Source organism: Rana temporaria, chromosome 9, assembly GCF_905171775.1.
Source record: "Rana temporaria chromosome 9, aRanTem1.1, whole genome shotgun sequence".
Lineage (NCBI taxonomy): Eukaryota > Metazoa > Chordata > Amphibia > Anura > Ranidae > Rana > Rana temporaria.
Window position 1 is genome coordinate 119,097,020 of NC_053497.1, and position 23,819 is coordinate 119,120,838.

The 23,819-nt window shown below is 39.3% G+C and overlaps 2 protein-coding genes across 4 annotated transcripts in view; both read right to left on the minus strand.

Annotated features, from left to right (window-relative positions):
• The window catches only part of ARL13B (ADP ribosylation factor like GTPase 13B), a 35,250-nt gene that overhangs the window by 8,700 nt on the left and 2,731 nt on the right, over positions 1 to 23,819 (minus strand). For 2 of the 3 annotated variants that reach the window (XM_040324281.1, XM_040324282.1), the window contains exons 2-10: positions 23,142 to 23,324; positions 19,729 to 19,799; positions 18,327 to 18,576; positions 16,208 to 16,313; positions 13,533 to 13,735; positions 11,915 to 12,026; positions 10,457 to 10,679; positions 1,445 to 1,561; positions 766 to 834 (exon numbers count right to left, since the gene is read on the minus strand). In XM_040324281.1, the coding sequence (XP_040180215.1) occupies positions 766 to 834; positions 1,445 to 1,561; positions 10,457 to 10,679; positions 11,915 to 12,026; positions 13,533 to 13,735; positions 16,208 to 16,313; positions 18,327 to 18,576; positions 19,729 to 19,799; positions 23,142 to 23,203 (1,213 nt within the window). In that variant the 5' untranslated portion in view covers positions 23,204 to 23,324. The remainder of the gene's footprint in view (positions 1 to 765; positions 835 to 1,444; positions 1,562 to 10,456; positions 10,680 to 11,914; positions 12,027 to 13,532; positions 13,736 to 16,207; positions 16,314 to 18,326; positions 18,577 to 19,728; positions 19,800 to 23,141; positions 23,325 to 23,819) is intronic. The other variant, XM_040324283.1, reaches the window with a different exon arrangement.
• LOC120913925 lies at positions 3,325 to 9,044 on the minus strand. Its single transcript, XM_040324280.1, has 2 exons — positions 8,644 to 9,044; positions 3,325 to 6,408 (listed from the first exon to the last, which is right to left on the minus strand). The coding sequence occupies exon 2, from the start codon at positions 5,991 to 5,993 to the stop codon at positions 3,606 to 3,608; it is 2,388 nt and encodes a 795-aa protein (XP_040180214.1). The 5' UTR covers positions 5,994 to 6,408; positions 8,644 to 9,044; the 3' UTR covers positions 3,325 to 3,605.

Here is a 23,819-nt window from a genome sequence, read left to right on the forward strand (position 1 = left end):
CAATATGTGTGAACTAAAAAAACCTTGTTTTTCATTGTAAAGTTTGGCAGAAAGGGTATAGTAGTGTACAGAGGGATCCATCCAGAATTTGTAGTGTTAACATGTGGTCACACCCCTTTAGCACCCAATAGATTATATACATGTACAAGCTAATGGGATCGGAGCACAGGTATATCTTGTTTCGGTTGCATTGCAGGTCATTGACCAGACCTAAACCTAGTAGCTCTCCCCCACTTTGTGTCTGTTTGCCCCATGTTGGCATTTTGTCCACCGTAGCATTTGCATTGGCAGAGCAGAGTAGGACAGGCCATTAGAGGGATTAATCTGACGCAGTTGGCCAGCATAAACAATAAGTGCAATAAGTGTAAACTAAAAAAAATAAAAGTTTTTCATTCCAAAGTTTGCCAGAAAGGGTGTATAGCAGTGTGCAGAATGTTCATCCAGAATTTATTTTCTTCTAATATGAGATTTCAATAAATATTTTCTGGGTTTTCCTTTCCGATTATCAATAAAAACATAAGGGTTCCAACTTCCCTACACCACTCAAAACTGAATAAATAGTTTGGGCTGGATTGAAAAAAAGCTCTGGAATTTAGGTTTGCCACTGAATATAAATGATCAACCCCCCACTTGTTAGACCCAATTTCCATATGAAAAGAGCCATGCATGAGACGGGGGTTAATAATGAGACGGTGAGTGCTGTTAATACCAAGGAAAATGGATTTGCATGCGAAGAAACTGAAGGCGAAGGCTTTGTACAATTACCATTATGACGGGTGTCTCCCAGAGGCTCAAGTTTTGGAAGTCTAGTAACTTTTGGGGTTCCCCAGCCAACTACAGGGAAAACAAAACACAATTTCTCTCAATAGAACAAAATCAAGGCACCAAAAGATGATCCTTGTGGAAAGTGAACACTCTGAAGGGGTTTTTTACTGTTAACACAAAAGCAGACCCCGGTCTGATACAGCGGTCCACTTTTGGATGAAAGTAAAAAACGCTCTTTACCTTCAAAATCATACCACATGCAATCTACAAATCATTAACAATCATAAGCCATAGCAATCTTTTTATGGTTAAAAACTTCATCTTACCATTTAAAAACAAACTATTTACAGAAATAAATACTGGTGTATGGTACAATACTACATAATTTACACACAAACTAATAAGACAGCGTAAAATAGAGGTCATTTCAAGAGATCTCTGTACCACAGAAAAGCGAAGTACTCCTTTTATAAGTAAATCAATGAATTCAATCATTCAATAAATTTTTCGCCATGGTAGGGCTCAAAGCACGTTCAGAGGTTTTGCCTCAGGTGTTCTCTATTGGCTGGAGAATGAGATTCGGGACTTGTAACATATTTCTCCTGCCGGGTGCTGTCCAGTATATAATGCATCGTTTTCAGTTCAAAGCATCTTCTGAGCAACGCAAGCCTCTACTTACCAGGTAACTGTGGAGGAGGAGTAGCCGGGCTCTTTGTCTCTGCCTCTTGGGGGCCAAGAGGCTCTACTCTGTTATTTCTTTTTAACTTTAGTTTCTTCAGCTTCTTTTTTGCGTTCTCTAAAAAAAAAAAAATATATAGATATGTTTATATTAAAAAAGGTCAGTTCACTTAAACCTGATATTTCAGTTTTTGGTAGATGCTGAGGATTTAAACCATCCCATGGCTTCTAATATCACTTGGGAACTTTAGTGTTGGGATCCCTCCTCTAAGTTCCCTGCACAGCTGCTAAGTCCAATAGGTAGGGATCCTGGACACCCAAAATGCCCCCCCCCCCCCCCCCATTTACTTTATATTACGGAGAACAACAGGAAAAAAAGAAACACACAAGAAGGTGGAAATGAGCCTCAAAATATTTAATAGGAACACAGCCAGGGAGTACAGAGGGGGAATCTTGTGATAGGAGTGTCTAAGACAGTGGTCATGAAATGGCGGATGCGCCTGTCAAGACTGTCACCCCTCCAGTCTACAGCACTGGATCTCTGCTGCTGAGCAGTCATTGGTTGCAACCAATGACATCACGTGAGTCCTGCCCCCTGCAGCAAGCTTCTCCACCCAGCTCCTGCCCCTGCAACCCGCTTCTTCTAAAGATCCCAACCCCTGCCTGCCTGACTACAGACAAAACGTATATCAGGTACAAGTACATGGTTCACTTTGATGTGCTCTACGATTCTACAGGTCTAAAAGGGCACCCCGACGGGCACACCCAACGTGAGGGGGCACCCCGACGGGCACACCCAACGTGAGGGGGCACCCAATGTATTTTTGATAAACATACAATGACTACAATCTCTCCTAATAGCACAAACTTGAGATTCGGACCTCAGCTGGAAGAAGGTTTTAGTGACCGGACCTCCATGAATCTAATGCAGCGTACACACACGATCATTTTTCGGCATTAAAAAAGCGTTTTTTTTTAAAATGTAATTTAAAATGACCGTGTGTGGGCTTCGCATAATTTTTCGGCTTCTGAAAAACGACAACATTTTTTTTCGAGCATGCTGCAATTTTTAACGACGTTTTAAACTATGTCATTTTTCGGGTTGTAAAAAACGATCATGTGTGGGCTAAAACGACGTTAAAAACCCGCGCATGACTTAGAAGCAAGTTATGAGACGGGAGCGCTCGTTCTGGTAAAACTATCGTTCATAATGGAGTAAGTACATTCATCACGCTGTAACAGACAGAAAAGCGCAAATCGTTGAAATAAAGTTGATAACTTGACTTATATTTAAATAGCACACTTACTGCTATTAAATCGATCGTGAGACAGATTCGTGAATAAAAAAACGTGTGTTTAATGTACACACTTAACATAAGTACAAAAACAGTTTAAATGTATCAAATAACTTCAAATAAGAGTTCAAAAAATAAGAATTTCAAATGAATGATGTGTGTTCCAAGACTTGCTTCCGTATGTTTGCAAAATGAGCGTGTCTGAATGTCTCCTCTTGATGTTGACTGAGGGAGTCCTTGAAGATGGCTGAAGAACGAGTTCTGCCCCAGCTGGCAGACCTTCAGTTTATATATCAAAGACATTTCTTTGTCTGAATTTCGCGCTCAGAAAAATACCCTCCCAAAGGGTGTGGCTTATAATGAAAACCTGATACAACATCTGTTTTACATCTATCTCAACCTTTACATAGGAAATGTCTCCTGAGAACCTAGTCTAAATATTCTGTAGATCTCAAGAGGAAATGGCTTGTTTAGGTAAGAAAAGGTGAAAGGTCTACACAGCTAAAATCACAGTCTAAACAGAATGTGGCCTAACTAATCAATCACTGAGAAACAGCCATATGAATTACCTCAATAGGAGAACACATTCCAATCAAATACAATTCTTTACTTAAAACATTAAACATTTCAAATGAACATATATATATATTTCATATTCAAACTTATACGTTTTTGGAGTTTCAAATATCGAATCCAGCGAATTTACACAAGAAAATTAATAGCTCAAACAGTCTCACATTCATTCATATTAACAAGAATATATATATTCTTTATAAAATCCTTCCGGAAGGGATTTTAGAATATAACATTCCCCTCTGAAATATGAATAATGACCATATTTCCTAATCATTTATACACCCATTTATGTCACAAACACTCTGACTTTGATCTAATAACTCCAAATGCATTGTCACCTGTCATCGAATTTGCAACTCCAAAACCTAATCTCCTTTTAAGCTTATTTTGCAACATATCGTCACCTTTCTTAATTTCATTTCTGATTTGCTTATACAGTTTTTTCATTCTAAACATTAAAAATAATTGATATATAATGCATAACATAATAATAATAAAAATAATAACTATAGGATGTGATAAAATATTTCCTGCTGCGGAAGTAATTGAAGTTTTTCCCCAAATAGATATACTGTTTTTAAATTGATGCCACCAACTGGAACCAGTTAAAGTGGACCATTGGTGAACTACCTCTTGCAAATTCCCTTGCTCATGTTTAAACGATATCTCTGCATTCCTGAGTTCTTTAGCTAGAGCCATTAATAAACCTTGATCCTTTTGAATTACGTTAACCCATTCTCTCCATGGAAACTCATCTATTTGAGACAAATTATATAGTGTCGGACTAACACTAACATTTCTCAATGATAGATGAGATAAATTAGTTCTTATACCATTTACATGTATGGCCCTTAAATCACCTTCTGCACAATACAATCCCCGTTTTAGGTTTTCTGTGTTTGTGCAAGAGGAAAAGAAAGTCTGAACCCTTTCTGTATCTTTCATGATCTGAAAACAAACTTTCCTTTTATCTACAAGAGTAGTTAATTCAGAAGAAGCTTCAAATGTTTCTATTCTTGCAGAACATAATGTATGATTATGATAACAAGAATGAAATATACTTTTATCTTGATTAGGTAAACAAAGAACTTTAGACTGAAATTGTAAACATGATGACAAATCTAATTGTTCTAATTCCAAATTATCCTTATTAAGCGCAAAATCTGTATACTGCAATTTATAAAATAATAATTGAGTATCACTAATTGGTAATCCCAAAACAGTAATTGGAACCAAAATTTGTTCTCTCCCTGCTATAGGAATCATAGAAGAACTGTAACATACATCCTGACTACATCCTAACCATTTATTTACCCATAAATCAGTATGATTTCTTGCATATGCATATTCTCTGGGTAAATTCTGCAATATACCAAGAGGGGTAATTCCACTCTGAAAAGCTTGTGCAATTATTTTAAAATTAGTGGAATATTCTGTTTGAATTTCTAAACATAATCTGGCAATATGTGAATGTTCTTCACTAGTCATTAAATTGAGAGTAATATTCTGAAGATGTAGTATGGATGGACCCATTACATTGGCTGTTTTAATAACCATATCTTCTAATATCTGATTTAAGTTTCTTTGGATCTTAAAACCTTTACTTCCCACTAAACCTGCTGACTCAAGATCAGATTTTAACGTGTTAATATCCATACTATTTGCAATGCTGCCAATTATACCTATGCCCCCTAGGGCTCCTTCGACAATACCACGTCTATTTCTGTTATGACTATTGATTCCAAACCATCTTTCAATACCCAATTCCATATTAACCAAATGTCTTTGACATTGTGGAAACCTTGTAGAAATTTTCCATTCTGAAATATTAAAGTTCCATAATATAATGACGAATGTTCCTTCTCTCAATAGAGCTCTGGATTGTAAATGGTTAATCTGGAAGGGATTAGCAAAAACACTGTTTTTACCAACACATGGAGTTTTCCCTGGGGACATGACAATTATACTTGCATTAGCACATTTCAAGGGATAGCCTTCTATTAATATGCAGCACTCATATATACCAGTATCATTTAAAGATACACCTGATTGATGATAAATAAATTTATCATTGATCCAATTCACATTACCAAAAATTCCTTTGTGAATTATATTAGTTGTACTGTGGAAAAAACTACCCAAAAACTCACCATTCCTTTTCCAAGTTAACAATGAATTTTGAGGTAAATATATCTGAGTACTACACATCAAATTCAATCCATCTTCATCTTCAATGACTTTTAAAGACTGTGGTGACACTTTTATCTCTGGAACAATAATATCTACCACAGTAATGCTAATTTTGACTCGTAACTGAGTAGATTTTCTTATTACTCTAAAATCCCATTTTCTTACAATGTCTCCTTTTTCATCTCCAATTATATTTAGATGTTCTGGGTCTAATATTTTTACAAAACATTGAAAAAGGTAATAATACTGGTCTACTGGATAAAATATTTTTCCAGACCTTGACATATCATTATTAACATCTCCTGACCAGATTGTTGAATCATTACCTTTTATAAATAATGACCAAAAAGCTCTAATCAGTATATTACATTCAAAAGTCTTGGTTATGTTATTAGACCTATAAAATCCTTGCATTTTAACAAAATTGGTTTTCGACTCTATTTTAACTTCTATTTCCACCTCATTACTATGAATGAAATATAATTCCATACAATGCTCATACCCCTGTCCCACAGCTATATACCCAAACAAATCGTCAGCTGTATTAACATCAGTATATCTGAACTTGTCCAAATTTTTATCTATCTTAATATCATGGTTTTTATCGCTTTTGTCCTCCGTATTAGTATTAATATCTGGCTCGCCGTTATCTAAAGTGACATCATTGTCCACATCTCTTTTGTTTCTTATCACTATAATGTCTTTGCTGAGAAAATGTTCAATCCTGTTAACCTCTAAATAGCTGGAACAGTTTGTGATATATTTTACCACTGATAGAAATGTCAATAGAGAAAAAAATGAATCCTGTGACGATGACGATGATGATCAACTTTCTTTCTTTAAGATTTTTCATCTCTTTTGTAGTCATCTTTCCTTCTTTGATCAATTTTTGTAAAAATCATTCCTAGAAAAAAGAAAAGCAGTATCATTTATCTCAAAATATAAATTTTTATCTCATAAAATAACATTATCATCTCATAATATACCATTTTCACTAATCAATGTATATCCATATTTTTGTTGTCTACGTGCATATTCCACTGAATTGAGAGGTCTTTGAACTTCCACCATTAATCATTATGTTTTCTCTATTGCCCCTCTGTGCATCGTAGACAAAAAAAAATTCATTGAAAAACCAAATGACATTTTCCTTTCTGTCAGTAAATTCACAGTGTTACAGAAAATGCTGTACTTCTGAAACTTCATCTCAAAACAAACAAGATTAAATTACACTGTCTGCTGTGTATTCCATTTTGTCCCAATAAAACTTTACTATAAGAAAATCAAACAGTTTTTCTTTTACCAAAGTGACCTAAACTCTCATGAATGAATTTAGTGAATTCCCTAAAGGTGTTGAGGTATAACAAGACACAAAAACCCATTGAAAGTCATGACGCAACATCAACGTTCTCATGAACCATAGGAGATGTCGAATCAACCTGTAGAGGAACAAAAATTCCTTTTTCTGTTCTTCAGCAAATTAGGGTATCTGTGTGTTTGTTTTCCTTGCAACAATTATACCAATTCAGGTTGAATCACCATTTCACCATGTAAAACCTACTTCCTTTGCTAAAGTCTCTTAAATAGAAACCTCAAAATACTAATAAAGATAGTATAAATATATATATATTGTGCGTATGTGTATGTGTTTCAAACTGGATCAACTTCCTTGTGTGTGTGATTTTTCAAAAGTGTGTGTGTGTGATTCCTATCAGGCTGTCAGCACGTCTGCATGTCTCCCTTTGGCCCCCACCTTTTCTTACAAAGGAGAGCTTTGGAAGCAAAACCCCGCAAAATTTAAATCACAAGGATGTATGTCACTTACTCCAAAATTACTAAGGATGGACTGTGAAGAGCTGAGATAGGAATAATATATATTGTACTCAATGTTTGAAACAAATAACACTACATACATACACATATATAAATTTCTTCCTTATTAATACATATTCTTTTATCATTAAAATCAATTCCCTTCATATCTTAAAAAGACTTCAATATGATCTGTTACATTTACTGCACAATGCACATCCACTACACTATACAAGTAAAGAAACAATAAATTCTGTCTCTTTTTCTAAACCAATTAATATTCCTTAAAATTTCACTTCACTTTTCATGAGCTAGACGTTTCATATATTCCACTTAAAATCTCTTCTTTCAGAATTGTCTGCAATTCTGCCAGAAAAATAAAATATTCAACTTTCTGATTCCCAACATGAAATCTGTCGAACTTACATCAAAACCTTATTCAATAATCCTTATGCAATACCAAAAATCATAGCCAAAAAGTCATAACCAAAAATCATAAATTCCATGCCGCTCACTAAGGAACATGCCTATTTTTTCCTCCCAGCGTAACATTAGAAGTAACAAATGGCTTATTGTACTTTAAATAATATTGTTCTTCTTGTCTAACTTGAAAATTATACCTCCTATGATTACTCCATCTTACAGAGTAAACTTCATAACGCCTTGGAGACGTTTTGAAATTACGTGACTTCCTGTCACTCACTGACCAACAAAATTTTGCCATATGACCTTTCCTGCGACATAAAGAACATTTGAAAACTTGCTTTCTCTGTGCATATGACGATGGATAAACACATTGCTTCTTAGAATGAACAAACGTAACACATTCCTTGTCACTATTGCCTGAAATGCTTTCAAAAACATTCACTGTGTTTTTACTAATGTCTGCTGCAATAACATTATTCTGTTTCCCTGCATGTGGTATCTCCTCCATTTTATCTGAGGACTGAGCAAATTCTGTTAATACCATATCTGACTGCGTTTTTTCACTCCGCTCAACATAATTACATACAGTTCCACAATTTAAACAACTAGCTGCAGTAGATACATTCTCATGTGTTTGCATATTGCCTGCATTACCCGAAGTGTCCTCTGAATGTATTTCTGTTACCTCAGAAATCATTGAATTAAAATCTGTAACTAGTTTCATTACATTACTTAATTTCCTTTTAATTTTAGCTAACGAGAATCTCTCTGCATCAATAGCCAGATTAGATTCTAAACATTGCAAATATAACGACTTCCATAAAACAGAATAACAAATCTGTTTCGATAAACCTTGACATTCATTTGCTGAACATTTAAAACATTCCATGATTTTACTCACCGAATAAGAAGTCTTCCGTGTTCTACGAATCTTCCAGGTCATTCACGATACATCAATACTTCTAGGCTCTCGTCAAACTCTTTCCGTAGTTTCTCTCAGTACTAACATGTTCCCCCTTTCGATATAAGGGACAGTTGTAAAAAAACTGCGACAAAATGAGCGACTGGCTGATTGTTGACTTCTAGGTTCTCGTCAAACGTTTCAAAAATTACTCAATACTCTACTTCTCTCCGATAGCACTTTGAGAAAGTGGTATAAAATTTGAAAATCGTTCAAAGCCTGGCTGGCTTAGCCAATGAAATAAAGTTGATAACTTGACTTATATTTAAATAGCACACTTACTGCTATTAAATCGATCGTGAGACAGATTCGTGAATAAAAAAACGTGTGTTTAATGTACACACTTAACATAAGTACAAAAACAGTTTAAATGTATCAAATAACTTCAAATAAGAGTTCAAAAAATAAGAATTTCAAATGAATGATGTGTGTTCCAAGACTTGCTTCCGTATGTTTGCAAAATGAGCGTGTCTGAATGTCTCCTCTTGATGTTGACTGAGGGAGTCCTTGAAGATGGCTGAAGAACGAGTTCTGCCCCAGCTGGCAGACCTTCAGTTTATATATCAAAGACATTTCTTTGTCTGAATTTCGCGCTCAGAAAAATACCCTCCCAAAGGGTGTGGCTTATAATGAAAACCTGATACAACATCTGTTTTACATCTATCTCAACCTTTACATAGGAAATGTCTCCTGAGAACCTAGTCTAAATATTCTGTAGATCTCAAGAGGAAATGGCTTGTTTAGGTAAGAAAAGGTGAAAGGTCTACACAGCTAAAATCACAGTCTAAACAGAATGTGGCCTAACTAATCAATCACTGAGAAACAGCCATATGAATTACCTCAATAGGAGAACACATTCCAATCAAATACAATTCTTTACTTAAAACATTAAACATTTCAAATGAACATATATATATATTTCATATTCAAACTTATACGTTTTTGGAGTTTCAAATATCGAATCCAGCGAATTTACACAAGAAAATTAATAGCTCAAACAGTCTCACATTCATTCATATTAACAAGAATATATATATTCTTTATAAAATCCTTCCGGAAGGGATTTTAGAATATAACAATCGTCTTTTACCAACACGGAATCAGCTAAAGCAGCCCAAAGGGTGGCGTCATCCGCATGGAACTTCCCTTTTATAGTGCCGTCGTACGTGTTGTACGTCACCGCGTTTTGCTAGAGCATTTTTAAAAAACAAATGGTGTGTGGGCAACGTCGTTTTAATGATGAAGTTGGAAAAACTTTGTTTTTTTCTACATGCCGAAAAATGATCGTGTGTACGCGGCATTAGGGGTGCAAAGACCAGAGAGTGTGCCAAGTTTCCAGCAAAGCAGTTGATTTTAAACACACATGGCTCCCCCCCCCCACTGTGAATATGATTTGTAAAATTCAGCTGAACATGCAACATTTATAGAATAGTAAATGTCATTCAGTTATAGTAGCAATATGCAAAATATTTATTTTAGTGTCTGCAGACTCTGCCTGCCTGCATCATAAGAACAAGCACAGAAATAAGACAGTAATAGGCACATGTTGCTTTGCCAGCTGAACGCTGCCCACTGGCAGTCATCAATAGCCAAGAATCAGTACTTGAGTTCCAGACACCGGATTGTGACCACAGCTGACAATGGCAAAACAGCAGGCCATGTACTGATCTCCAGACATGGAGACAAGCATAAAGAAGATACGCCAATGAACAATATTTCTGCATACAAAAGCAGCTAGTTTCTATGAGAGTACCTGTCTCTGTCTTCTCATCCTGCTCCAGCTTCTGGCTTAAAGCATCTTTGTATGTGTCCATTAAACAGTCATCCTGCAATGTTGGGCTGCTGTCACCGCCCTCGCTGTCCGACTCTGCCTCCCCGTGATCAGCCTTTGATTCCAGGGGGATTTCAGAGCCAACTTTTCCATTCTGAGTTTTTTGTTTCTTTTTTTCCTTTTCTTTCTTGATTTTTTCTTCATTCTAAACAAAGCAACAGAAAAAGGAAAGTGAACCAGTGGGGAGTGTTCTAGCACTAGAGAATTTCTGGACTTGGAAGGTCCTATAAGGAAAATACATTTATTATAAAATATTGTCCATTATGAAGTTCAAAGACAAAGAAGCTAAACGCACTATAGTAACAATCATCTATCAATTCTCACTGGTTTGATAATAGTAGATTGGTCATGAAGTTTAAAATTTGATTGGTAATGTATATGATGGGACAGCAGGCCTTGTATTTCTTGGAATGTTCTACTTTATTTTTCTAGTTACTTTACCCACTGCTTCCATACTACAGGGGGGTGACACTATCATCCTTTCAGAAAGATTTCCAGCAGTACCCAAAGTCTCTTGAGAAGACAGGTCTTGTAGCTAGATTACGGTTGCTCAGCAATGTCTGGGATCTTACAGAAAGGATGGCAAGGTCCCCCTCCGTTACACAGTTTTGGCATAAGGAAAAGTGGAGGGGGATAGCAGTGAAAATAAAAAACATTACATTTGTGGTGCATGGTCTGCTTGATTATAATCTTTCAGGGGGGGGGGGGAACAGAAAGGCTGCTTGAGATCATCTCTTTCTGTGAAACAAAAAAAAAGAGCTCTATCCGAACAGTATGCAGACCAGATCAAGTCCTTATTCACATTCTTCTTCTAGGCCGGGGATATGCAATTAGCGAACCTCCAGCTGTTGCAGAACTACAAATCCCATGAGGCATAGCAAGGCTCTGACAGCCACGAGCATAACACTCAGAGGCAGAGGCATGATGGGATTTGTAGTTTTGCAACATCTGGAGGTCCGCTAATTGCATATCCCTGTTCTAGGCGAATAAGTTGAAATTAAAACTGCAGGATAAGCAGGACAGCCAGGCAACTAGCAATTCTAGAAGGAGAGGTCAGCAATGCATGTTTCTCACATCCGTTTCCTTTAACACCGTCTGCTTAAAAGAGTGCCTTTGATGATTAAAAGGAAAAAAAAACATTTGACTGAATTGATTTCAACATTGCTAGGTTTTAAGGATCGCAAAAGCCAGCTGAGTTCAACAGCTCAAGCTGAAATTAACACATACAGCTGAATTGGTCAGAGCTGCGTCTTTCCCCATCAAGGGCTCTGTACAAAGATTCAATTAAGAAAGACAGATTGACTTGCCAAAACTGTGCCGTGTCTGTGGGTAACCTTACAGCATATCTTTTTTTTTTTTTATATGATTTAATGACAATACCTCCTTGATAACGGCAGTTATGGGTTGGAATGGGTTGACTATAAGAACAGATGTGTCTTCTTCCACAAGTTTTCGCCCCTCCCGCTCTGCTTCTTCTCGCTCCCTCTCTTCTCTAGAAATAGGAGCATTAAATACATCTTGTATTAATCAATTGTAGAAATAGCTTTCTGCCTCTATGAACTATGAATGTTTAAAATATAACTGGATAATGGTCGCTACTTGTATCTTTTGCTGTATATTCGCATAAGCAATGTAAATTGATACCCGTTTAATGCATATATAAGTGTGTCAAGTGCCTATGCACTATTGTGAATAACCAACATTTTTTTTTTTTTTTGTATGCCGATCTCTTTAAAAATGTAATAAATTATATTATATATATATATATATATATATATATATATATATATATATATATATACATATATATATACATATACATATACACACACACACACACACATTACAGACCAAAAGTTTGGACACACCTTCTCATTCAAAGAGTTTTCTTTATTTTCATGACTATGAAAATTGTAGATTCACACTGAAGGCATCAAAACTATGAATGAACACATGTGGAATTATACATAACAAAAAAGTGTGAAACAACTGAAAATATATTTCATATTCTAGGTTCTTCAAAGTAGCCACCTTTTGCTTTGATGAGCTTCAAGAGGTAGTCACCTGGCGCAGCACCCCATCACTCTCTTTCTTGGTCAAATAGCCCTTCCCCCGCCTGGAGGTGTGTTTGGGGTCATTGTCCTGTTGAAAAATAAATGATGGTCCAACTAAACGCAAACCGGATGGAATCGCATGCCGCTGCAAGATGCTGTGGTAGCCATGCTGGTTCAGTATGCCTTCAATTTTGAATAAATCCCCAACAGTGTCACCAGCAAAGCACCCCCACACCATCACACCTCCTCCTCCATGCTTCACAGTGGGAACCAGGCATGTAGAGTCCATCCGTTCACCTTTTCTGCGTCGCACAAAGACACAGGGGTTGGAACCAAAGATCTCAAGTTTGGACTCATCAGACCAAAGCACAGATTTCCACTGGTCTAATGTCCATTCCTTGTGTTCTTTAGCCCAAACGAGTCTCTTCTGCTTGTTGCCTTTCTTTAGCAGTGGTTTCCTAGCAGATATTCTACCATGAAGGCCTGATTCACACAGTCTCCTAACAGTCCTAGAGATGTGTCTGCTGCAAAAGGTGGCTACTTTGAAGAACCTAGAATATGAAATATATTTTCAGTTGTTTCACACTTTTTTGTTATGTATAATTCCACATGTGTTAATTCATAGTTTTGATGCCTTCAGTGTGAATCTACAATTTTCATAGTCATGAAAATAAAGAAAATTATTTGAATGAGAAGGTGTGTCCAAACTTTTGGTCTGTAAAGTGGTATTATTCGTCTGATTTTCTGATCGTGTGTATTTAGCTTTAGTATGCAGAGGTGTGTTTGAATAGAAGAATGTGTGATGATTGGCTGTAGGTTTTTTGAAAGTGTATCTGAATAGGTACTGGCTGGCCTTTTTCGGAGGCTTGTCAGGGTGCTGAGTGCGTTTAGGTTGTAGCTGGGTCTCTCCATGGAAAGTGATTATAGATGCACTCCGTGATTACCGTTCCTCCCTCAGTCTTTTCACCCTCTCAGCGATCTTCTGTTTATCTTGCTCCTCCTGAGCCTTCTGCTCCATTGTTTCTCTCTGAATGCGCTCATGTAATGCTTCAAAGTCCTTTGCTATGACTCCTAATAACCAGTTGAGCCCTTTCCTAATGTGAGTATCGATTTTCTTCCCATAGCCGAGGGCTGCAGAACACGGCTCCTAAAAAGGGATAAAAAAGGTTATCATTTAGGTGTATGTGTATTGCAAATGCAGCCAAAAAATGTGTGATGTTCCAATCGAAGATTATACTTTGATAAAGTCTTGTGGAAGGAATGAAACGCACCAGTTACCGCGAGTGGTGAGGTTTTTTTTTTAAACAAGTGTTACAGCGTTTATACATGCGAGTGAATATTGTTTTATGTAACCAAAAAATGGAATTACGCTATATTGCTTTCTCTGCCATTTGCACAACAGCAAATTGAGAAATACCTATGCTGTAGACCAGGAACCTTCAAACTACGGCCCTCCAGCTGTCGTGGAACTACACGTCCTATGAGGCATTGTAAAACTCTGACATTCACAGACATGACTAGGCATGATGGGAATTGTAGTTCCTGAACAACTGGAGGGCTGTAGTTTGAAGACCCCTGCTGTAGACTGACACATCCCCCCTGGAGCCCAGCCATCTTTACAAGTGCTTATGACTTCTGTCATAGGAGTCATATATATCTGGTGAGTGAGGGCACATAGAGGAGAGCACGGATCATCGAACAGATTGTGTTTTTTTTTTTTTTTTTTTTAGCACTTGACACTTTATACGGCACATTTGAAAATTTTAAGCTGCACTGGAAGATTACGATATGAAAATTTATGAACTTTTGAAGGATTTATGAACTTAGACTTTTTATTCATTATGATTATGGATTGCCATTTATATTGCACTGTAATAATAATGTATTAGTATTAGGTAGCTCTCTTATATTTTGATTCACATTCAAAGATTATACTAAAACTTTTAAAACAGTCCCCGACAGAAGGGTGTGCCACATACATACTAAGCGTAGATTTAGGATATACAGTAGTTCTGATGCCAGCCCAATCCTGGAATAAGCAATAATCATTGTAGTGATTGACTGATCACCATGTTTCCAGACATTGGTTTACCAGTTCCCTAGCTTGATAACAGCCAGCCAGAGAACTCGCTATTATAGAACGACAAGTCAGCAGTACCACCCTTAAGATTTCTCTTAGAACGGGTTGCACTAAAGCCTTGGACTTTTTGCTAAAAACAAGAGAAAAATGTAGCACTGAGTGATAAAGACCTATTGTCCAAACAGTTTAAATTCACATACTAGTACCCTGCGAGAAGACACAGGAGGGAGCAAAGTGCTTAGTGCATTAATAAAAATGGCCAGAAAAATACATACTCACAAACAGAAGATACAAGTTTGTTAAATCACAATAGGCGATGTCCAATAGGCGGTTGAAAAGCAGACGCGTTGACAAGCACCCTTTCTCAGAACTATACATACTTACCGTACTAGTACCCATTTACAGCTTTATCCTCTGTTCTACTCCTTGCAGCTTACAATAACTTCTACCTGGGGACAATCTTCCCCAATCCCTTGACAAGCCACCAAATGTCCCATCAGCCCTTACACTATCATGCTTGCCTAGCCGCCTTTTTTTAATTTATTTTTTAAAGTAGAATGCTGCCATGCCCAATCGGATGACACACAGAACACTCCCCTCTGCTCTGTCTTCCCAGAAAGTGATTGACAGCTAATCCCAAGACTATAAATCACTTCTAGGACAGGAACAGAGATGTGTCTTGTGAACATTTATATCTCAGGCGGACTCTGTGCGTGCTCATGCCAAGATGTAATCCCACCCTAGGAACATGTACAATAGGGTGGCTCTATAGGGTGCTATGAGAGAAAGCAGAGCAGCAAGCGGTCAGAGGATTCCACTGAACTAGCTTAAAGGCAATGTTACAGACAGGAAGGGAGGTACTAAGCAAATGTAATCTTCAAGATTGGGATTTGATAAAAAAAAAAAAAAAAAGGGGGGGATTTAATATCAGTTAAATTAAATGATCAAAGGCAACCTGCTGTGTATTTTAACCAATAATTAAAATGTACCCCAAATATTCCATATTTGTATTATCATTTTTTAACATAAGCATTAAGTGCTCATCTGTATACTGGGGAATGAAAATAAAAAATTCCAAATTCAGACACAGAAAGAGACTGAAAGTGTAAAATTGCTGCTGCACTCTTGTTTTATAAAACCCCTAGTGCTCTGGGAATCATGTGCCAGGGGGGAACCATGCATTTATTTTGTAAAACAGATGAGACCTGTTTAAAAAAACTTCTAAAACTGAAAAAAATGAGACATTAAAGTGAAATTGACCCAAAATTATAATTTTCATTCCTTGTGTCTGTTGCCCCTCCCTAGTCCTTTCTCCAGGAGATAAACATGAACTCTCAGCAATCCATGCGCTCAATGTTTATTCCTGTAGATGGACTGAGAGACACCTTGGACCTCTGGATGGTGCTCTCATATCCAACAGCCTTCTGGCATACATGGCTGGATTTACACACGGAAAATTGTTTAGCTTAAAAATGCATGCAGACCATCATCAGACAAAGAGCGCCACAGATATACACATAGGAGATGACTGTTACTCACAATTTGACAAAGACACTTGTGCTCGTTGACCAGCTTCTCCAGTGAAAGATATTCGATGATATCGGCTTCTGCCATGGCCCCCTCACGGTCCTGTTTATTTGCCAAGCTGTATTATCAAAAGGAAAGAAATGTGTACGTAGTTATGGTCTTCATCCACTTTAGGAATGGTCTGCTATGTTTGTCTGCTGGAAATACTTTTTTTTGCATAAGTAGCAGATTTTGGCCCACAGTAATGATTGATAATGTTTAAAGAACCAATGGGATTCCCCCATTCAATTCTCTATTTCATTCTTTCATGCTGCAGGAAAAAAAAAATGGAGTATACAACTGACATTTTTAAATGCTAAAAGTATTCCTTTAGCCAATGAAATCTGAGCACTAGAAGTATATAAAGCAGCAGAGAATGTAGAAGAAGAATTGAAGGGAGTGGTTGAGACAGTAGTGGAAACTTTCAGTCATAGGTTGAGCCTAGTGAGCTCTTTAAAAGAAGTAGCAGGGCCAAAGCTCTTTTGTCCCTACTTCTCCTGTGGGTCACAAAAGTGCACTTTGGTCTGCACTTCTGTCACCCATTTTCAGCTGACAGCAGGCTAAAGTCACTAAGCTGATAAAAACTCTGGAGGGAGCCTGACTTTAATGTCAGGATCCACCCAGATGCCTGGAACAGCAGCAGGCTCAGCCTCTCAGCGAGCCACTGGGAAACTGAGCCAGCTGCTCCTGCCCCCTCCACAGCCCAGTGCTCCAGTGAGTGCTGGAGGGCCACACCAGAGAGCCAGAGACTGACAGTCATCGCTCTCTGCTCAGAGCGGAGGTGAGATCCGAGCGATCAGCTGTGTTACATCACTCAGTTCTCAGTCTAGAGGCAACAGGGACAGCTGCAGCTGGGATCAGTGCTGCAGCCATCTAGGCGAGTATGACTGTTTTTTATTTTCGATTCCTGAACTTCTCATTTAAAGCGGAGCTCGCACTACATTTAACAATTTATATATATATATATATATATATATATATATATATATATATATATATATATATATATATATATATATATATATATATATATATATATATATATATCTCATGAGGCAATCACATTGTATAAGTCAGTTCACTTACTGTATTTAAATTAGCCGCCGATCTCCCGAATAAACTTATAAAGACACTTTATAAAAAATTTCTCCTCGGTTCTCATTTTGCTTGTGGGCAATGTGAAGCCCACAAGCATTTACTTCCTGGATTCGGTGACGATGAATTACCATCATGCACCGTTCCATCGCGCCCCATTCTCGCGCATGCGCTTTTCGGTCATCAGCGCAGCACCAATAACCTCTGGTGTTGCCATCACAATGGCGGTGTCGTAAGAAGTACCGCCCCGTTGTTATGGCAACGAAAAAAACACAGTGTAAGCAGCCGGAAGATATGATGGAATAGGAGATAGAAGAGAGCATCTGCGATTTTTTATCTATGGTCTGCCGGCCTCCATGCATCTTTCCAAACAATAAAGAAACATTTCCAAAAACGTTGTTGTACAAGTCACTTCCGCTTTACGAAATACCGCGATAACTCGCAGCAAGCCACCGCATTGACTCCAGGGCGCAATGACAAAAAGCTCCCAGGAGACACTGCACGTAAAGGGAAATTATGCATTACCTGCACAGTACCCACAGATAACAGGGATCGGAATGGAGGTGACAAATGACAATAACACAGGTACTGTCAACAACAACAAAAAAAAGTTCTGTTTCTCATTGCAATCGCGGCTGCTATTGTATTGAGGTGAAGTGTCAAAATAGGGTGGAGCTCCGCTTTAAGGATGTATTCCTTCCAAAACTGACTTCTCAGCATTTGCTAGATACTTGATATTAAAACCATGTGACAAGTTCATCTCTCTGAGACCTTGTTGGGGAGATCCTTGTGCTGGGTTCTCGGGTATGCACAACTGCTGTGGTCACTATGAGATTCCATCAATGTTGTGAACACCCAAACCTGCAAGCAAGGAGTGGGGCAAAGTCAGAAACAATCAGATCCCCTCACTGGGAGCCAATAGGTGACTCTGCCCACCAGACTCCGCCCATAACCTTAACAACAGATGACAGCTACTTTAACAGGTGGCCTTACGTACACCAACACCGGTTTCCCGGAGATCCTGGGATGGCGAAGAACTTCAGCGACTGTCTCCTTAGTTTCCTCCATTCTGTCCAGATCACTGGAATCGATAACAAACACCACTCCATAAGACTCGGCATAGTAGTTCTTCCAGATACCTCGGATCTGCTTCCCACCGCCCAGGTCAAATATGGTGATGTCAAACTTCCCCTGCTTAATGTCTGCTTTGGAGAATCCTACTGTCGGAGCCACATCTTCTGGAGATTCTGTTACAAAAGAGCCAAAGGGTTGAGGGTCATTCGTTACCAACTTTCCAATGCCTTCTGCGTTTTTCACAAGTGAACCCAATTATTCAACAATCCACCCTGGAAACGGTACTTTGCTCTGATTTTTCAGAGAAACCCACCTCTCGGTTGTACTCCCATTTTATCTACCAGTATTGGAGGGCCTTAGGGCTAGATGGCTGCAAGATGTACATGATCTAGATGACTGGGACAATGTGTGGGACTTCCCTCTCTTATCTTTCGTCTGCTTGATTCAATTTAAATTGGTGCACCAAGCCTACTTCAACCTGTACAGACTTCACAATATGAATCCCACATGTTCCTCTAAGTGCTGGCCATGTGGTGTGGCCCTGGGGGACTTCTCACACATTTTCTGGACCTGTCCACTCATTGTTGGATTCTGGGAAGAGGTAGTGACCTTACTGAACTCCATTATTTCCACCCCCTTGCAACCCTCAATGTCTGTATGCCTGCTGGGTCTGGTGGAGGATCTTCTGCCTACAGAGGCGGAGCGGACGTTAGCCAGTCTCACATTGTTTTATGCTGGAAAAGACATTTCCCTGCACTGCGCTTTCCATTTTGGAAACAACTGATTACTAACAGCTTCCCACTATATAAAAAAAACCTACATGAATAGGGGATGCCCCCGCAAATATGATAAGGTCTGGGCTAAGTGGCTGGCTGAGCCCTCCACAGCCTCCATATTTCCATAAGTCCCTGAGTATGGTACCAATACAGTGGAACCTCGGATTACGAGCATAATTCGTTCCAGGAGAATGCTCGTAATCGAAAGTACTCGCATATCAAAGCAAGTTTCCCCAATGAAGTCAATGGAAACTAAAATAATTCATTCCGCATTGATTTCATTGGCATGCAATACCACATGCGGCCAGTGGCTGGGGGCGCTGGAGAGCCTCGGAAACGCCAGTGGACAGTTCGGCCGACCTCGGCAAACCTCGGAAAGACTCGGTTCCCAAGCTTTTCCGAGGCTCTCCAGTGCTGTTACATGCTCTTGCTTAGCAGTGCTTATGGTTTACTCTTCTGTAATTATGAGCTCCCCGATGCTGAGTGATACAGCGGAACAGAGTAGAACAAATGTCCCCCGATTAGGCTTGGACCAGGACTGTCACTCACCTCCCTGGATGCCTTTCACAGTGGCGGTCTTCCCCGCGTTGTCTAGCCCCACCATGACCAGAGTCACCTTCCTGCAAGTCATAAAATTAAACCGTTTAGAAGAATTAACGAACAGCAGAAATTGATAAAAAAAAAAAAAAAGAAGGTTAAGGTATCTCAGGTTATGAAAACTTACTGGCCAAGTTGGCCAAGCTGCAGTGCATAAAATGTTCCTAAAAACCGATTGGCTGTGAAAGGTCATATGAGATTTAATGTAACAGTTCTTACCAAGACCTTTCATATACAGGAGATGAGCCTGTGGATTTAACCCTGAACATTTCTCATGAAAGCTGGGAGCGACTGAAGCTATACATAGCAATTTATTATTTACCCACACCAAAGTACTAAGTGTGCTTCCTACCTTACTTCAAGAACAGGCTTTTTTTCCCTGACATTTTTTGTTTACACGTAAAACTATTTTTTTTGTGCTAGAAAGTTACTTAGAACCCCAAAACATATTTTTTTTAGCAGAGATCCTAGAGACTAAAATGGCAGTCGTTGCAATGTTGTGTCACACTGTATTTGCACAGAAGTCCTTCAACGCAATTTTTTGGGGGGGGAAAAAATACACTTTAACTTAACAAAAACAGTAAAGTTAGCCCATTTTTTTGTAAAATGTGAAAGATGTTGGGCCAAGTAAACAGATACCCAACATGTCATGCTTTAAAATTGCCCACGCTCGTGGAATGGCGACAAACTACGGTACTTAAAATAAATCCATAGATGACGTTTTAAACATTTTTACAGGTTACCCGTTTAGAGTTACAGAGGAGGTCTTGCACTAGAATTATTGCTCTCGCTCTAACAAACGCGGTGATACCTCACATTCCTTGTAATAAATATAAGCATGACAGGTCCTCTTTATTGAGAGATCAGGAGTCAAAAAGACCCCAAATCTTTCATTTACCTTTAAAAGCAAACAAAAAAAACACACCGAGTCCTGCAAGCAGCATCTTTGGAGCAGCTTTTGGGCGCTGAAAAAAAACACTCCAAAAACGTCCCTCTCCATTGAAATGAATTGAAAGCGCTGTAAAAACGCCTTACCCTTTCACACTGAGGCACTGCAAAAACGTCCTAAAACGTTAGGGTCTTAGCGGTGCTTTACCAGCACATTGGGATTGCAGATAGGGTTGCCACCTCATCCCTTTAAAACAGAACACATATGAATTACACAGGTTCTGGGGCTGATTAAGGTGGTAATTGAACTCAAGTGGAGCCTTATCAAAATTAAATTAGCCTCAGAACCTGTGTATGTTCTGTTTTAAAGGGATGAGGTGGCAACCCTAATTGCAGATGAGGCTTTGCTCGAAAAACACTCGAAAAACGCCCCAGTGTGAAAGGGGCCTAAAGATTCTAACTACCAGCAAGAATAAGTCCTTACATTTAAAGAGCACCTGTCATTTCAGATCTATCATGGCAGCCCCTGTTAGCGGGCATCCACTCACCTACTGCCGCCATGTCCCTCACCATGTGTCGCTGCCATCACCAGCCGTCCCATTAAAGTGAATTGGACTGTCGGTGAGTCAACAGCGGGTCAGAGGAGGAGCCGCTGAGGGAAAGGGATGACAGTTGCCCTTTAAAAATCATGATTTAATCGAGTTGATTTAAATCCAGCCTTTTTACTAGTTATTTAAATTGCGATTTAAATCAAATCCACCCTGCCTACTGCTTTTGATGTTAGATCCAATAAGAGAATCAGACCGTCTACTCAGCTTTAAAGCTGGCCATACACTATACAATCTGAATATACAATATTCTTTTAGATCTACCAAAATGTAATATGAGGACAGACCTAAACATTCAGTTTGTATCAAACCAGACAGATCCTTGCACCACAAGCTCATAACAGATCTAAAGAAGACTGTACAATCAGATTGTATAGTGTATGGCAGGGATTTCCAATTAGCGGACCTCCAGCTGTTGCAGAACTACAAGTCCCATGAGGCATAGCAAGACTCTGACAGCCACAAGCATGATGGGACTTTAGTAGTTTTGCAACAGCTGGAGGTCCGCTAATTGCATATCCCTGGTGTATGGTCATCCAATAGAAGATTTTAGTACACAACCTAGATATGCTTTGCTGACATCACCCTTCTTTTTACAAACACACCAAAGTAGATCTGTCTGTTATTTCTGCCTCCCGAGTCCTATGATATTAGATACCTGAGCCGCAGCCTACATGACACATCCAAGATAACTAATACTCCGGATCATACAGATTAGGCAAGCTTTAGCTTATGAGCTGTGACTATGTAGTAGGCTGTATCCTTGTTAGCGCTCCTCCTCACTGGCAGCCAAGGGGAAGTAAAAACAGGAGGCTGATCTGCGTTTTTACCACCTGCAACCTCCCATCTGAATTTTTTCTTTCACGGTATGTTGCGTTTGGTAGGCGATTCCACTTGCCAAATGTGTCCTGCATTTTAATGAAGAAAGACTCCTTAGGTACCCCTCCGGTGAAACAGGTCCAAACCGCCTCTGAAAAGCGATCCACCACAGATGACTTACTTTTCAGAGGTGTTTCCGCCCTTGGGAATGAGGCCTTAGCCTAGGTTCACGGGTTAAAAATCGAGCAAGTTCAGCTTTACTCACACGATTTTAAACAGGCAATGCAGTTCGACTTCGGGGGGGGGGGGACGGCAATCTGACAGACATCTTTGCGGGTTGCTGCACAGATGTCTATTGAAAATCGCCCCCAAAGTCTCCAAAAGTAGTACAGGAATTACTTTTTTGGAATCGGACGGTACTATTGCCGGCGATAGCCGCCGATTTGACATGCCAAATCGACCCAATGCGAAATTTCCCATCACATTCTGTCCCTACAAGAAATCAAGGCACATCTGTTCAATAGGGTGACCTCTACCATCACCCAAATCCACATAAAAGGTTTTGGAGTTAAAGCAGAGGTCCACACAAAAAGTGAACCTCCGCTTTTCGGGAAACCCTCCCCCCTCCGGTGTCACGTTTGGCACCTTTTAGGGGTGAGGGGGTGCAGATACCTGTATAATACAGGTATTTGCACCCACTTCCAGGCATAGACTCCCGCGGGAGTCACCCCCCCCCTCGCTGTCTTCTGGGAAACACACTGGTCCCAGGAGACAGAGGGGACCAGTGAGGACGCGCAGCGTGACTCGCACATGTGCAGTAGGGAACCGGGCGGTGAAGCCGCAAGGTTTCACTTCCCGATTCCCTCACCGAGGATGGCGGCGGGGGGCAGCCGAGAGATGAGCGATTGCTCGGCTTCGGCTGCCGACATTGCGGGCGCCCTGGACAGGTAAGTGTCCATATATTAAAAGTCAGCAGCTGCAGTATTTTAATAAAAAAAATACAGGTGGACCTCCACTTTAAAACAGATCAGCAATAATGCGTTCTCTTACCTTACTGGTTGGCGCCATCGCTTGAACAAATCCCGACAGCAATTGGCCATGAGGCTAAACATAGGAAATCCGGAATATGAGCCAATTATAATAAACGGTCTTTTCGTTTTTTTAGGAAGGTTCCAACATCCTGAATCCTCTGCAACACCTTCCAGGTCCCTCTGATTCAGATGTTTTATGACCCTGAAGACAGAGGATGGGAGACAAGTCACACGGTCAATGGAGTAGAAGGGCCATAAAAGGAACAGATAAACACTTCAATTCAGGAATACTACAATGGGGGTTCTCTCTTTTAGAACCCTTACATTTCACTTCATACTAAGGTGGCCCTGGGTGACATCAGAAGAGGACAATCATGACAGCACCTTCCCAAAACACATAAATGAAACGTGGAAAATACATAAAAATAAACCATAAAAAATAAAAACATAAATCAGCTCCAGAGATCCACAAGAAGCCAAAATCCTACCAAGCTAATGGACTATTCCAACATTTTCCCGAAATGTCAAATATTTGGGACAATTCATCATTACGGCACTCGGTCAAATATAAAATAAGGGTGGTGTAGATAACATAAAATCAATGATAAAAGTCAAAGTCGCCATCAATGGCATTGTTCTGGATGGAGGAAATCCCTACAGATGTCTGTAGTGCGACCGTCACCCATGGTGAGCTTGT